This window comes from Lepisosteus oculatus, chromosome 9 (assembly GCF_040954835.1).
Source record: "Lepisosteus oculatus isolate fLepOcu1 chromosome 9, fLepOcu1.hap2, whole genome shotgun sequence".
NCBI lineage: Eukaryota > Metazoa > Chordata > Actinopteri > Semionotiformes > Lepisosteidae > Lepisosteus > Lepisosteus oculatus.
The window spans coordinates 15,496,227-15,513,533 of NC_090704.1; the positions used below are offsets into that span (position 1 = coordinate 15,496,227).

The 17,307-nt window shown below is 41.1% G+C and overlaps 1 protein-coding gene across 11 annotated transcripts in view; it reads left to right on the plus strand.

Moving 5' to 3' along the window:
* mast2 (microtubule associated serine/threonine kinase 2) overlaps positions 1–17,307 on the plus strand; it is a 170,355-nt gene that overhangs the window by 128,220 nt on the left and 24,828 nt on the right. For 8 of the 11 annotated variants that reach the window (XM_015355554.2, XM_015355555.2, XM_015355559.2 and 5 more), the window contains 4 exons: positions 8,262–8,337; positions 10,491–10,511; positions 12,520–12,598; positions 14,480–14,634. In XM_015355554.2, the coding sequence (XP_015211040.1) occupies positions 8,262–8,337; positions 10,491–10,511; positions 12,520–12,598; positions 14,480–14,634 (331 nt within the window). The remainder of the gene's footprint in view (positions 1–8,261; positions 8,338–10,490; positions 10,512–12,519; positions 12,599–14,479; positions 14,635–17,307) is intronic. The other 3 variants (XM_015355556.2, XM_015355557.2, XM_069194205.1) reach the window with 2 other exon arrangements.

Sequence of the window (17,307 nt, forward strand, 5' to 3'; positions counted from 1 at the left end):
GGCTGGAAGGCCATTCCATTTTTGCGCTAGTGAATGCCACTGAGCCGGCCACGGCTGCTTCTTTCAAAGGAGACCTGCTGAGAGACGAACCTCTGAGTTTGGAAGCACTATAAAATGTTCCTGGAGAAAGCAGTGCAGGGGAGCATGATGATTGCAGGTTGCACACGGGTTGATATCGGTTGGGGGGCACTGTGATAATCAGAATTATATACTGTACACAGCCCTTAATCTGATGACGGCATTTTAATTCATTGTGTATGTTGCTGGTAACTGAACAGCTACTGAATGAAAATTGCTCCTTGCACATATTTGTTTTTTGTTGGTGTTTAATAATAAATAGACAGATTTTGCATCGTGCTTGTCTAACTGACAGTGTTCTTTCTATTTATTTTTGAAGAGCATCTGAAATGTCGGTTCTCTAGAATGGAGAATAGGAGGGTGGGGTTGCTAAATTACTGATTACTGCGACTCCATTGTAAAGACCAGCTCTGTTTACTGCAATGCCAAAGATCCAGCCATTGATGGGGTCAAGCTAGTTCTCCAGATTCTCGGATAAAAGACTTTTTATTCATGTGAAGTGCATTGAGACACAATCGCATCTAAATAGCCTGGTTTGGCTCTTCTGCTCCAGCTGAAGTGCCTGAAAAGAGAGCTAAACACAGTACGCGCAGCCTCTTTATCATGGAAGCACAAGGTTCTTTTTAAGTGCAGTGGATTCTGGAATCACAAGAGCCTATGGAACCTTTCACGCTCCCCCTGCAGACACGACAGACACTAAATAAACAAGAGACCACTGAATAAACAAACAGCATGCTCAGGTGAACAGCAAGGAAGACAGATTAGCAAGAGGCTCTGGTTTTATTGAGTGACCCCTCAGTCGGTTTTCATTCCGGTAATGCTTTCCTATAGTTTCCAAAATAAATAATATTGTTTTATTCATGGGTTATTGTAAAAAGAAATGGAGTATTGAATACTTGATACATGTATGTGTTTTAATGTATGTACAGTGCCTTGCGAAAGTATTCGGCCCCCTTGAACTTTTCAACCTTTTGCCACATTTCAGGCTTCAAACATAAAGATATAAATTTTTTATTTTATGTGAAGAATCACCAACAAGTGGGACACAATTGTGAAGTGGAACGAAATCTATTGGATTTTTGAAACTTTTTTAACTAATAAAAAAATGAAAAGTGGGGCGTGCAAAATTATTCGGCCCCTTTACTTTCAGTGCAGCAAACTCACTCCAGAAGTTCAGCGAGGATCTCTGAATGATCCAATGTTTTCCTAAATGACTGATGGTGATAAATAGAATCCACCTGTGTGTAATCAAGTCTCTGTATAAATGCACCTGCTCTGTGATAGTCTCAAGGTTCTGTTGAAAGCGCAGAGAGCATCATGAAGACCAAGGAACACACCAGGCAGGTCCGTAATACTGTTGTGGAGAAGTTTAAAGCCGGATTTGGATACAAAAAAGATTTCCCAAGCTTCAAACATCCCAAGGAGCACTGTGCAAGCGATCATCTTGAAATGGAAGGAGTATCAGACCACTGCAAATCTACCAAGACCTGGCCGTCCCTCTAAACTTTCAGCTCAGACAAGGAGAAGACTGATCTGAGATGCAGCCAAGAGGCCCATGATCACTCTGGATGAACTGCAGAGAACTACAGCTGAGGTGGGAGAGTCTGTCCATAGGACAACAATCAGTCTTACACTGCACAAATCTGGCCTTTATGGAAGAGTGGCAAGAAGAAAGCCATTTCTCAAAGATATCCATAAAAAGTCTCGTCTAAAGTTTGCCACAAGCCACCTGGGAGACACCCCAAACAAGTGGAAGAAAGTGCTCTGGTCAGATGAAACCAAAATCGAACTTTTTGGCCACAATGCAAAACGATATGTTTGGCGTAAAAGCAACACAGCTCATCACCCTCAACACACCATCCCCACTGTCAAACATGGTGGTGGCAGCATCATGGTTTGGGCCTGCTTTTCTTCAGCAGGGACAGGGAAGATGGTTAAAATTGAGGGGAAGATGGATGCAGCCAAATACAGGACCATTCTGGATGAAAACCTGTTGGAGTCTGCAAAAGACCTGAAACTGGGACGGAGATTTATCTTCCAACAAGACAATGATCCCAAACATACAGCAAAATCTACAAAGGAATGGTTCACAAATAAACGTATCCAGGTGTTTGAATGGCCAAGTCAAAGTCCAGACCTGAATCCAATCGAGAATCTGTGGAAAGAGCTGAAAACTGCTGTTCACAAACGCTCTCCATCCAACCTCACTGAGCTCGAGCTGTTTTGCAAGGAAGAATGGGCAAGAATTTCAGTCTCTCGATGTGCAAAACTGATAGAGACATACCCCAAGCGACTTGCAGCTGTAATCGCAGCAAAAGGTGGCTCTACAAAGTATTAACGCAAGGGGGCCGAATAATTTTGCACGCCCCACTTTTCATTTTTTTATTAGTTAAAAAAGTTTCAAAAATCCAATAGATTTCGTTCCACTTCACAATTGTGTCCCACTTGTTGGTGATTCTTCACATAAAATAAAAAATTTATATCTTTATGTTTGAAGCCTGAAATGTGGCAAAAGGTTGAAAAGTTCAAGGGGGCCGAATACTTTCGCAAGGCACTATATATCTAGTTCTGTGCAAATCATCAGGCAGTTTTTTGCATGAATATAACATCTTTAGATGTTTACATGATGCCTGCTGAATTATACTTGAAACACAGTACCGTTTATATATGTTCACATGTAGCTTTTTTGGCCAGTACAGCAACACTGCCTAATTTATGTCAAACAAGAGGTGAGGAGTAAAACACAAGACTGGAAACCTGCTGTGAATGATAATTTAGTCACTCATTCACTCTGAAGACCTGACTGTTGACTTCCCTGACTAAGCCCTGTGCTCTGAGCTTAGCAGACAAAAGAGGGTATTGACTTCAAACAGCTAACACACACTGTGGTTGAATGACATTTGTTTATGTAGACTAGGCCTCTGTAAAAATCAGGTTTGTGCCTGCATGTAGGAAGATAACAGGGCCCCAGAGACCTAGGAATGCTTTACAAATGTCTCTGTCACTCTAACAGCTCTGGTTACTTGTTTCATTCAATACCTATCTCCATGTGTTTGTTTAATTTTGGTTTCTGCACACCACACAGAGACAGCACAAAGCCCATTCAATATGGACTAGTAAGCAGAAATGTCATAACGCCTCCTAGCCAAAAATGGCCTGTCACTCCGATCTATTTTTGACCTGTCCTCCCTTGTGTTCACAGTGTTTATGGATCTGAGGTTTATAATTTATTTCCACTTCATGCTATTGCTGTAGGACGGGTTACAGAGCTGGAATTAACTCTGAATGCGGTCCTTGTCAGCTGAAATGTACAGTGCAATGAAGAGAAATAGGCTGTACATTCTCTGCCTTTTCCCTTGTCTAATAAGAACAGTAAAATGTACAAAGCAAATTTCTTCCTTTCTCCAATAAGAGAAATAATCTGTGACATCTCCCTCCCACCTATAAAGCCATTGCCTGTTTCGTTTTTTGACAGTTTTCCTTGATCTGCCTTGTTAATCGCTCGGGTGTTTCTGTACATGTGGATGAGAAGGTCTGCTGAACGCGTTTTAAGTGCCTCACATTCCTCTCCGATTGGAGTGCTCTTTAGCTGCAGATCTCATTATCCTGGTGCCAGGAAAAGACTGACTGATGCAAAAAGCCTTCCCGTAAAAAAGAAAAATGCAGGTTCTTGAATTTTCCTGTTTTTTCACCATAGGGGGAGAATCGCAGCCAAAAGCTGCGTGTTCTGCTGCTGGATTCCAGCGCTGCTCTGATATACTACTACACCAACTAGTGATACCGCTAATGCTTACACTGTGGCCACCTGCTACCTGAACTGGGATGAATTAGATACCTCTATCGATTGCTTCCCTGCTTACATCGTGCTTACAGCTCTTCCTCAGGAGATTAAAGGAGCAAATTGGATTTATTTACTAGACTATATTGTATGTAGTCCCCCTCGTAAACACTGATAGTGTGTTTAAGGACAGGAAAAGTGGCAACAGAGATCAAGTTTGAAGCTGCCCCTGGTGGTTTCCCTTGCTAAATCAGTATATCAGGTGCAGGAGAGGATGTGAGGGGCTTGATTGATTGATTGTAATGTATGGCAGAAGGTGCACAACTAGATGTTATTAGTCTTGTGACTAATTACATTAGTTATTAGTTCCACCAATCAATTTTTCAACATAGAAAAATCAGAGGACTTTCATAGATATCAAGTACTTCTTTCTGCAATGTGGGTTGTAGATGTTAAGTTGAAGTAAGAACTGGGGCATTTAATATTGCATCTAATGCAAATATAAAATGCACAAAAGAGAAGAGCACAATAATAAAAGCAAAGCAGAGGACATTGACCTGCATGTGGCACATTCTTGGTACACAATATGGAACCACGGTTAGCGAACATTGGCTCCCTTTTTTGTGTTTCTGCATTCAGTGCAGAAACTGCTGGTGAAGATGAATCCCATTGGTGCACTGTCATTCAGCTCAGTTATCCAGTCCTTTCCTGCATACTGTTGGTCTCCTGTTTCAATCCATCACCTTTATCAGCTGCTTCACAGTGCAGTCTGACAGCTGTTCTGTACTTCTGGCTTATTACTGTTATCTGTGCTACCTGGTAATGTAAGGCACACTCCCACCTCTCAAAAATGGATACATTCATTGTTTGCTATTGCAATTACTGCATTGTGACCAACAATGGCACTTTAATGAACCTGGGCAATTTAAGATTAATTGAATGAGTAACCCATTTTCTGTTTCAGAGATACAGTATTGCTGCATTCACAAGAGGCCTGTTTCAGTCTTTATCTGCTTCTGTGCTGTGAGGCTTCCATCTTGCAGTACTGCCACATTGTTTGTGTGGAGAGGAATTTATTAATGGATACCTCAAGCATGTACTTCTGAATACTGAAAGATGAATTCAGCCCCATTCCCATCAGCAGTCAATTATAGCTTCAGCTTTTGTTTCAAAACAAGTCCATATATGCTACTGTTGTTCACTGTCAGACTCCCAGTACCAAGGCAATAATATATCCATGATCTATACATCAGTTTTCCTGCATATCGTCAGTGGCAATGTTCAATGTCACATTTCAATCTAAAAGGGCAGATATAAGTAGAGATTCTGCTCCCCAACCAGTATTCTGAGTCTCAAATAAAGCATGTTGTCATTGTTCTTCTGATCTGAATTGTACTGTTTCTTTTTTGTTCTCTCTTGATACTATACTGCCTACCTTTCTTGAGTCACTGCAATTACAACATTTGCCCATGTGGTGGCACTGCAAGATGGGAGAAAGTCCCATGCAGGCAGAGCGGCTCACGTTTTGCCATTACTTCTTTGTTGACAATCTAGGCCTCAATTTCGGCAAAGGAGGACAAATAAAAAGAGGAAAGAAAGTTAGAAGAGATCAGGTTTTAACAGGTCATTCCCCAGCCTTCTGTAGCCTCGTTACAATGATTACTTGAATATGTTTCAAAAAGTAACCCGGTGTGCTTTTTTGTGCTTCATATAAAATTGTATCATGAATAATTTTCATCATTTGATGAGGATTATTTTTTAATACCTTAACTAAATTGAAGTTTGGAAATAATTAAAACGGGAGTCGTAATCCAGGGTTTTTTAATCCAGCGCTGTGCTATTTGTGCTGGTGTTCGACAAGGGTCTGCAATTAAATTTCAGTCAGGAATTCATTCTCGCTGGTTATTAATGTATTCACTGAAAGAAGGTCAGGCTGATATTTACAAAGATGGGATACTCTGGCTCGGCATTTCCATTTTGCAAATTGGATAAGCGGCACAGCTGGCGCAGTGGGGTTTTAGCAAGCGCTCGGAGGACACGCGCTGCCCTGCCTGTCCTCGTGTCCCGAGGCCCAGGGCCCACTTGTTTAAGAGAAGGTCACTGCCTGTAGCGCGCAAGGGGCTGTTTACTTCGTTTCCCACTATTCTCACTTACAGCCAGTCGGAAGCCATTAAGCAACGTGTTGCTTCGTTTCCTCTCTGTGTGCAGAGCATGGTAATGAGCTCAATTGCTCGGCAGGATCACACTGCAGGTCCTGTCGGTTTGTGCGTTAATATCTGATAGATCGGGCTGAAATCTCCATCTGCGCCAACCTGATCAGGCTCTGCAGAAGGAATGACCTTTCAGTTATTGTATATATTGCAGTAAGGTGCTAAAGATAGCTGGGGAAAGGATATGTGGCTGCGCATTGTTAGACCCACGTTAAAGAAAATAAAGGAACAGGAAGTGTTGAAGATGACCTAATCAAAAGCTCCTAGTTGGTGTTTTTTAATACTTTTCCTTTGGCTAGTTTTGAACTGCTAGGGTATAGACACAGATAGGTACAATGTTTGCTTTAATCTGTCTTAGCACTACTGAAGGTATTTAATAAGAGGAAAATCACTTTATTGCAGTGATCTTTACCATTGGGGTTAGTCTTCTGGTTACCTCTGAGAATTGTGATTACTGCTCCTTATGCAGTGCGTTTCTCAGTCTTTGTGTGATTGTGTGCACATCTACATAATTTCGTCACAGGCCTTCTGAGAATTACTCCTCAGCGTTTCTTTTTCTTGACAGAGAATGTGCGTGTATTCCAGCTGCACAGTGTTGGTTATACCTAAGATAATTAATCCTTTCCTTTCTGACAGGGGATTACAATATTTTTTATATTCAAGAATTTGTGAATCTTTGGGACTACATCTCAAATACATACTGTGTAACTTACTCCTTGGGCAGTCCTCATACTCGTGGTCAAAAGCCTTTAGAAGATTAATGGAAATTGATTTTAGTAGTTTAAGCTCTCGCACTGATCCCAGTACCTCAGCACTCCTGAGTAGACCAGTCCTTGCTGGAAAAAGCTCTCATCCAGATCATTTACAAAGGTAGATACGCATGTATTAAATATGAAGCGAGTGGCCTTGATGGTTTAAGTACGTAAGACAGCTATATATATAGTGGTAAGAAGGATTAACTACACATCCAGAGTCATCAGTTCCCTGAATATTTTGTATCATTATAGTAGTACTAAACTTTTTATATGTAGTTAACGGCCAGTATGAAACTGTTTTTTTATAGTTCAAGTAGGAAGTCACATCAGCATGTGTAGGCTGCAAAGGAACAAGTTAAAGGTTTATTCCATGTTGAAAAGAGAAGAAAGGAAACGAGATGTTTTGGCTATGGAACCCTACACACCAAAGAAGGCTCCACAGCTGAACCGTTGTTTCCTTTCTTCTTTTTTCAGCATGGAATAAACCTTGAACTTTTTTATATTCTTTCAGCATTCTGCTTTACTGGAGCAGTAGTTTTAAATAAAATATTTCTAGTTTCTCAATTGCAATACTTTACCTTCTAACAAAAAAGGTGGGGCTCAGTGCATCCATGTTTGTTGGCACGTTTTGTACATCTGATGCCACAGCAATGTCACTTTGCTGAGAGGTAGCACTGCAGTTCTGCTCTGGGTAAAGATCTCTTCTGAAGCAAAGCTCCCAGATTTGACATGTGCTCTTCCTCCTTTGAATAACAGGATGTGTTTGAGGCACCGCTTAACTCTGGTAACACGCAAAGTCTTTCTGGTCCATCACTGACAGAGAGCCATTCTCTTGTCAGAGACACTCCATCTTTTTACTTCTGGATTTTTAAAAATGTTTTTATTTCATTGTTTTTTGCAATGTTCATAGTGTTTTTCCTGGCAGTTGTGTAGTATCAGTTTAACTCAGGCTTATCATCTAAGGTATATATGGGAATATTTATTTTTGATTCATTCTCTTCAGTGTTATATTTGTATATTGCATCTCTAGCCAATAAATAATGTGACTAGGAATTGGTAAAAGCTTTAGTTGGTGCTTCAAGAAGCATCTGGAGAAACATTGTTGTGCTAAATGATTCTTTGTCAGATGTTATTTTTATCAGGAGTGTAGAATCCAGATATTTGTCATTTGAAAATGATGATATTATTATAAAATTTATGTTTACAACCTTGGAACGTTTTTGGGACCAAACACATCTTCATCAGCCTTTTAGGTTGCCATAGAAACAGTGGTTTAGCAATCAGTGGAGTGTTGTTCTGGTTCTTTAAGAATCATCCTTTGCTTCCAAAGTAAATGGTTACATCCATTGTTTTTTTTGAGGTTCAAAAGTGATCAAAAATGAGGAAGGCTCCGCGCTCTTGGGCTCTCTTTACAGTACTGTCTGTGTTTCTATGTCTTAGGGAGCAGCCCCCTGGACAGCCCCCGGAATTTCTCCCCCAACACTGCGGCACACTTCTCCTTCGTCCCAGCGCGTAGGTGAGTGGGGTCCCTGTAACGCACTGCGCCTTCATCCAGCATGCGTCAGATCACAGACTTTATAGAACAGGCCACCCCTTTGCTTTTCTCCTTTCCACTTTAAAAGGTGAGATGTTCATTCCTTGTGCACACAAACCTCTTTCCCATTGTTATATTAAAACCAAACTCCTGCCTTCTGGCACTTGAATCAGTTTAGTTACCACTCCTAATTAATGAGCAGCTAATGTCTGAAGGAGCTAAAACCTCAATAGAAGACCTCTGGTTTACCGGTATCAGTCTGGCTACTTTTACAGTATGTGGGCTGTGAATACTTCCATGTAGCTAACAGAAATGCTAGGTGAGATAGTTATAAAAAGCTAAGGCATCAAGGGAGTTCCCGACATGAAATAATGTGGGCGGGAGGGGCTCTTGCAGTCTGGTTGTAAAAAAATAAACCGTGTTACTTGGCCAGTTTAACATAAAGCAGCTATTAATTTGTATTAATTGCCAGCAGCCATATCACTCTGCAACTCACAACTGGCAGCCCACTGAAGCTAAGCAGGTGTGAGCCTGGTCAGTACCTGGATGGGAGACCTCCTGGGAAAAACTAAGGTTGCTGCTGGTAGAGGTGTTAGTGGGGCCAACAGGGGGCGCTCACCCTGCAGTCCATGTGGGTCCTAATGCCCCAGTATAGTGACGAGGACACTATGCTCTCGTCCTTCGGATGAGATGTAAAACCGAGGTCCTGACTCTGTGTTTCTCGAAAAGAGTAGGGGTGTAACCCTGGCGTCCTGGCCAAAATTCCCACCAATCATGGCCTCCTAATAATTGGCTTCATTACTCTGCTCTCCTCCCCACTGAAAGCTCATGTGTGTTGAGCGTTCTGGCGCACTATAGCTGCCGTTGCATCATCCAGGTGGGGGTGCACATTGGTGGAGGGGAGTCCCCATTACCTGTTAAGCGCTTTGAGTGGAGTGTCCAGAAAAGTGCTATATAAGTGTAAGCAATTATTTGGATTTGTTTTTGAAAGAGTGGCTCCATCTGCTGGTACAATTAAAAACACAGCTGTCCCAAGCTGTCAATAAAAGTCTTAATATTTCTAATTTAAAATATAATTTAGCTTTCTATAAAAAAAAAATCAGTTAAAATGTACAATATTTACACAATACAATTTTCACAACAGAAGATTTTATACTACTGAAAAGTCATTTGTAATTTCACGGTGGTGTTTGTAAAGGAAGCAGCATTGTTGCTCTTTTTGCTGTGTATGTGGCTCATGCCCTCTATAAACACAACAATATTGTTTATTTATTGTTTAGCAAACAGTGGAGGTCAAGTCAGAATAAAGGAAATTAAATCAGCCAGCACAATCTAATGGTTCTCATTTGTCAGCATTCATTCCTTGTGCTCCGATTCCGTACAGGACCATGTTGTTGCACTGCATGTTATTGAATACCAAAAGCAAACATCTGTGAATTTCCACAATAAAAATCCGTAGTGAATAACTAATGCCAGTAATCTGAATTTGTCCTCTCTGCCCTTCCACACAGTATATACAGAACAACAAAGTCTCAGCTTGTGTGGATATTTGTTATTTATACAAATCTTCTTAACAATTTAAGAGTTTTTGTTTTATATGTTATTTTTCAATTAGTGCTAAATTATATTAAAGAAGAGTCCTAACTCTAAATATGTAGTAACCTTTCAGGTTCCAGCAGTTAAATTCTATGGGATTAAGACCAGATGTATTGAAATTATTTTGCGACATTCATATTTTTTTCTAAATTCTAAAACAGAAAAAAATAATACATAAAAAAAAGAAAGGTTACAAACACACATTCTGGCCAGTCTAAACTGTTTGGGTGCAAGGATGCAAGGGCATCAGCTTCAACAATATGGCTGGGTAGCTTGTTGCATACTCCTACCACCCTTTGGGTGAAGAGGTGCCTTCTGTCAGTGGTTTTAAATGTATTTCTGTGAAGTTTTCACCTGTATCCTCTGGTTTGAGTTTCAGTGTTCAATCGGATTATGAGATCATTAGTGAGATCTTGGTAGATCATTAGATAAATGTGTAGTTCAGTGCATGTCCTGGGTGTGGTTTCTGTTCTGCACAGTTTTGTGAGCTCGTGGGATTATAGTCATGTTTCACTAATGCTGTCATTTCTCCAACACAGTCACGGGCACAGGGCTGACAGGTAATCCCTCCCCTCTCTCCACCTGCCTTGCGCTCTCCTGCATGGCTGGCCTTCTTGTCTGTGTGCTGTCCTCTGTGCCACTACACCCAGGGTTTTCAAGCCACTCACAGCCAGGACCTTATTAACCGCTTTTAATAGATTTAATAAACAAGCCTCAATAAGACAAAACTCCCAAACAATTTCTGACATTTGTAGACAACAATCATGTACATGTCCTACATTTCCTCACATCTTTGTAATGCTAAGGTAATACGGTACAGAGCAACACACTGTGAATTATACAGTACCTGTTTCTTGTAAATGCAGAAAATAGTGAGCTGCAGATGTACTGAGGGCTGGCTACTGTGGGGAATTAAATATTAGAAACTCTGTGTCCTTCATCTTAAATGTCTTCTCAAACACTTCCCATTTGAGCCTTTCAGCCAGTTCTAAGGTTCTCCTCCTAACATCACACTAATGAAAATATAGTTTAGAAAATGAAAGAATCTCTTTTTGAGATATTTTTTCCTACTTTTTTAAGCGATTTCTTGAAGTAGCTCCATTTCTAAAGAAATTCATTATGGCTGCACAATTTTTTGCTATTGGCATGTTCAGAATGTCATATGTAAGAATTTAATATTATTTAATATATTCAATATAGACTTTTTTCAGGATTTTGATTTTTAGAATTGTCAGTATCGTCAGAATGGGTCTATAGGTTCTGTAACTTCCAGCTGTTTGATGTATTAACTCTTTTTCCTTTGAGTGTGAAGGTGTGTCTTAGCAGTATCTAGTCAACATGGTCTGAAATATGTGATAGAATTATTCTCAGCATGCTGCGTAAAACAACTGTTTTAATGTGTCGCATGCATTACTGGGCTTTTTGTTGCCAGCAGTTTGGGATATTACCTCTTGGATGGTTTCAGGCTGTGTTTACAATGAACGCTAAGTCTGAATGTCTAAATGTGTTTGCATGCACTGTATTCGGGTTCTGTGTGGTTGGTGTGTGGCAAGTTCTTGCATGAATTAATTCAGATATTTTTGCTTATGTCTTATGCCCAATTTTGAAATAAGCATAATTGTCCAGATTGTGTGTCTTATAATGTACACAATTAGTAAATTAGATATATCCCACACTGTCTTATAAAGCTAGAGAAGCCACTTAGGTCTAAATCAGTTTAAACTTTGACAAAAGTTAATAATAGAAATTTTGTGAAATGTGAAATTTACAGAAATTCACATTTGCCAGCAGCCATATTGCCCTGCAACTCACAACTGGCAAACTACTACAGTTCTGCAGGTGTGAGCCTGGTCAGTGCCTGGATGGGAGACCTCCTGGAAAAAACTCAGGTTGCTGCACAAAGTGGTGTTAGAGGGACCCGTAAGGGGTCTTCACCCTGTGGACCATGTGGGTCCTAATGCCCCAGTATAGTGATGTAGACACTATGCTGTAAAAAGCTGCCGTTGAGATGAGATTTAAATCTGAGGTTCTGACTCCATAGGTTCATTAAAAATCTCAGGGTGTTTCTCAAATAGAGTAGGGGTATTACCCTGGCATCCTGGCCAAATTTCACCCTGGCCTTTACTAATGGCCTCCTAATGGTCTCCACCTATGAATTGGCTTCATCACACTGTTCTCCTCCCTACTGGTAGCTGATGTGTAGGGAGTGCACTGGTGCACTTTAGCTGCTGTCACAACATCCAGGTGGGGCTGCACATTGGTGGTGGTGGGGGGGAGTCCCCATTACCTGTAAAGCGCTTTAACTGGAGTGTTAAAGTATAAGGAATTATTATTATTATAATGCCCACCTTGTTGTACCTGAGCACAGAGCAATGCAAGACAGCTGTTGAAAGTGTACTGTCCCATAATACCCCCGGTTCCTTTCTGTGTTAACCCTAACTTGTGATCTGATGCCTGTGCCTCCTTCTGTTAGTGTGTGCTGCATTGTCTTAAGTGTCTGGGAGTGTGTGTGTCCCACTGTTTGGTATGTCTCTGACCGCACTGCCCTCTTCCTTCCTGCTTTCCTAGGACGGATGGCCGCCGCTGGTCCCTCGCATCGCTGCCCTCCTCGGGCTATGGCACCAATACACCCAGCTCCACTGTGTCGGTGAGTCTGACCCTCAGCACAGCACCTCGTTTCCCTGTCCCTGTCCTCCCTCCACGACCCAGCGCTGATGTCTGGCAGTCTAACTTAAAGCAAAGAACAGTGGTCCTCAACAGGCCTGTGTCAAATCTCTGAGAGCTATGGTTTTATTTTAACAGTGAGTGTCTCTCGCCAATGTTAGCATATTCTCTAGTTACAGAGTGACACATACACTTAATAGTCGCATTCCAAAGTGAAGGGCTTCAAAATACTTGACACCAACCCAAAAATATTAATTCCCACTGATAAATGTCTGGTGACAAATGGAGGGCAGCTAATTATATCTGCTATCATCTAGTAGGCAGTAATCATTTATACAAGCAGCCACAGTAAGCAGAAATAAATCTCCGTGACTACATCTGAGCTTGATTACTAATTTTGTCAGTCCCAAAAAGCAATATATCACAGTACACATTACGTAACATAATTCATGTTTATGGTCTGCACCCAGACTAGTTCTAATTTGATTGGTACTAGGAGTAAATAAGGTAGTTTCTCTGAATTTCAACAACAAAAACATAAAGGACTAGACAATAGTGAAATAGTGGAAAAACAAATGTGATTGCAGTGGGAGTGGAAAAGGTAGTGCTTATGGACCTAGCATAAGGAGTTTTATGTAGAAATAATTTCAAATAATTTGCCAGTCAGGGTTTAAATAATTTGTCAGTGAGGAGGCACCTAGGCCTCTATGTACAGTGTTTGGTGAAATACTTAGGAATGAAGCAGTGATGGGTACAATTTAATTTGGCACTTAAAAAAAAGCTAGAATCCAAACCAGTAGAGTTATTGGAAGGAAAGCAGAAAGCAAAAGATAACAGCTGATTTCCAACACTTAAGTATGTTTTACTTCATGAGATAGTCTTTGGGATATTGAGGTCCAAACAGTCACATTGCATTACTTAACAAATATAGGCGAAAGCAATAATATTATATATTTGTAATTTTAATCTGGTTAATTTTAAGAAATTATTTTTGAGCTGATACGATAGGAACCAGTCCATGATGTTAAACTATCAAAACGGGCTGGGCCTTAGCTGCAAAAAGGTTGGGAATTTACAATAAGGTTGGCTTTAGTTTAAGCTTTATACCCGATGGAACCTGGAGAACACATTCCAGTTTTAGACATCACAGCACACAAGCGCTGTTTATTGTGACTGGAGGAACAAACCTATGCTACATTAGGTCCCATGATATCTTGCAAATTTCTTAGGGGGAACTTTACATTCCCCCTTCACGTTTCTTAGGGCAAAGCATCACAGTGGTGGCAGAGACGAACAAGGCCTTGCATTCAGAAGCTGATTAGAGTGTTATGTATTTTGTTCTGGTAAATTCAAAGGTTTGATTCTTTTCAATTATTTATGTACCAAATTAGTTGAAATGATCATTTCACACTGTAACTACGGAAATCAATAGAGATAACAAGCCTTCTTTTATCACGATCGGATTTGATCCTTAACCAAGCACTTTTCTGTTTCCATGTATGCAAGGATAATCTTTATGGTGACAATTACAATTCTCTCCCCAAGACATTTAACCCCCGGCTGATCGTATAAAGTGACATTTAGATTGAAAAAAGCTGAAACATGCTTATCTGAGCAAAACCGCATTGCTCCTGCCTTGCTGTTAGGATTTGGTGTGTATTAGGGCCTTCTCGGGTCCCTGCCATAGCAGACGCAGAGCTGAGGTTTAGCTGAGCCACGAGTGGAGTAAGAGGGAATAGCCTCAGCTCTTTGCCCCCTGGGTTAGGGAGCAGCTCTGCCCGCGCAGCCTGAGCCCGCGAGCTACCCCCTTCTCAGCGCTTCCAGCCTTCTTCCTTTGTAATCCCTCCCTCTCTGCTTCTCACAGTCATCATGTTCATCCCAGGAGAAGCTGCACCAGCTGCCCTTCCAGCCCACGGCCGACGAGCTGCACTTCCTCACCAAGCACTTCAGCTCAGAGAGCATCACGGACGAGGAGGGCCGCCGTTCCCCTGCCCTGCGCCCGCGCTCCCGCAGCCTCAGGTCAGTGGCGCAGCCTCCTCAACTCCGCGCTTCCCTCGGCCAGGTCTCTGCGCGTCCCGCCACCTCCTGCAGGCTCTGCGGACAGAGGGCCAGAACTGCGTACACATGCCAATAAATCTTTCTGGTGACAATCCCTGTGCCTTTCAGGTGACTGGATTTTCGGATCATTTTAATTGACTCAGACAAAGTCTTCGATTCAATCTATTTTTATATAGCGCCTTTCACAACAAGGTTGCCCCACGGCATTTAAAAAAGCTGTTTGACAATACATGACGTTACAATACAGAAAGAGAAAGGGCCAGAAGAAAGTGGAGGAGAGCAACCAAAAACTCCTCAGCAAAGAGAAAAAAAACCTCTAGGGGTCCAAGGTCAACTGGCTACCCAACCCCTCTGGGCATGCTAACATGATGCAATTCAGAAAAAACTACTAAATGAGGAGTATTAGGTCTTCCATCATGTCCTTCTGTGTGCCAGTACTCATCCAGATCTCTGTAGACCTGCAAATCCTCCTAAATGATAGCTGTATCCGCGATGTCTCTCTTGGATCCATGGCAGTGATGCACCATCCAACTCAGATGCCCAGCTCGGGCACCATCTGGACATGTGGGGAGGAGAATAGGATAGTTTGGTCAGAACAGATGTATCTACCTGGAAGGTTTTCACATAGTGAAAACGGTTAGTTAAGTAGGGGGTAAACCACTTAAGGATGGGTCCACATAGGCCGAACTTAAGCCTGTGTAACAAAACAAGAGTGGTCAACCGTGTCAAAGGCTGCACTAAGATCTAGAAGCACAAACACTGTTGCATTCCCCGTGTCAGTTGCTAACAGAATATCATTTACACCTCTTGTTAATGCAGTTTCAGTGCTGTCTGTAATTATTAAAAACCAAATTTGGTTTCTTAAGCAGCAGTCTAACAACCACTACGTTAAATTGGTCAGGTACAACGCCTGATGCAAGGGACATGTTCATCATACTAATTATAGATCCCTCCAGTACTTAGAGGGAATCTTAAACTAGTTGGGTTGGGATGGGATCTAGCGGACAGGTGGTTGATTTTGTCTTAATTAATTTCTTCAGTTCTTGTTCATTAACTAATTGAAAAACAATGAAAAGGTGTGCACATTGTTTTTGTACCAGAATTTTTTGCAGCCTGATTGATTGTGTTTGAAGTCTGATGATATTAATTTTATTGTTTGGCTTTGTTGATTTGTTGGTTTATGTTCGTCTCCTCGTACTTTCGTTTGTTTGTGTTTATCTTTATTTAGCCATTTCCTTGCCCAGACGTATTGTATCAACCTCTGTGTTCTTTTGTACAGTTACTTGTGTCTACTCTCCTTTTTTCCCTTATTGGTATTCGTAGTTGACTTGTGTATTTGTGTATAGGGTTAGTTTAGGTTGTTGGGTACAACTTCCACACATAGTTGATATTTGTATTAGTAAAACTAGTTTAATATGGGTGAGTGCCTTTTGTCTTGTATGGTTTTGGGTAGTCAGTGAAGGTTAGATGAAGACGCCGAAGACAGAGTGTTTCGGGTTTTCTTTTGTAGTTAGGTCAGCTTTCCCTCACTTTCTTAGCCAGCTCAATTTTGTTTATTTTATTTTCTTTGGCACCGCTCTGGTTCCCTTACCATGTGTGTTATTGTGTCCTATTACGTACCAGTCACTTATTCACCTTAAAATGATAACTTTTGCACCAACTTTGTTATCACGCTTCCTAAGTCCCTCACCAGAATCCACCTGCATCTAAAAACTATCCTAAATGTTACACCCCTTTACCCCTACACACTTGGGGTCGTAACAATGTGTGATCATTTAACCATGGAGAGTGTCTGGTGGTTTTGACTACCTTAGTCTTTAACTGGTCTATTTCATTGAGGGCTTGTCTCACCACTGTATTATAGTTATGTGTGATTTCATCAGCATTTGTATTGGAGATGAAGTGCCCTTTGCTGATGATGTTTTTCCTGGAATTCCATGCAGACCTCACCTCACCTTAACAGGTTGGGCAGTCTTGGTCATTGAAGCTCCTACAAATTGTACACCAACAATCACTCCTCTTTCAAAGTCTCAGGTCTCCTCTTGCATTCACACAGCCATAATCACAGACAACTTGGCCTGTCCAGCATTTTTATACAGGACTCAAGGGTGCTAGGATGTTATGTGCTTTTTTTAACGCATAAGTCACACCAGGATAGAAGCCCTTATTTTCAAGATACAGTACTTATTTATCTAAATATTTTCCGTTTTTTTCCCCGCTACTTGTACATCTTTATGTAAAGAATTCATATGCAGTGTTGGGAATAACCATGGAAGCTGACACGTTGCATATATAATAAAAATTACAGCAACTGAATATGCACAATTCATTATAAAAGACAATAGGTGAAGACATATGATCACAACTTTATTGAGCAGCAAAGACCATTAGTTAGGGCTTTGGGCTGCACACTAGAGGGTTGTGGGTAGGTGCTTCACCCAAATTGGTCCAGTAAATGTCCTACTGTATAAATGGGCCTCATCATTGTAAATTTAATATTTAATTCCTTTTAGCATTTTCAAAAATTCCTTTATCCTCAATTTCTTCCAGTAGAAGACACACAACAGCTTTCACAGCACTCATGAAAAACTGACTTGAACACCTAAAAGGATTTAGATTGATCTACAAACAAGC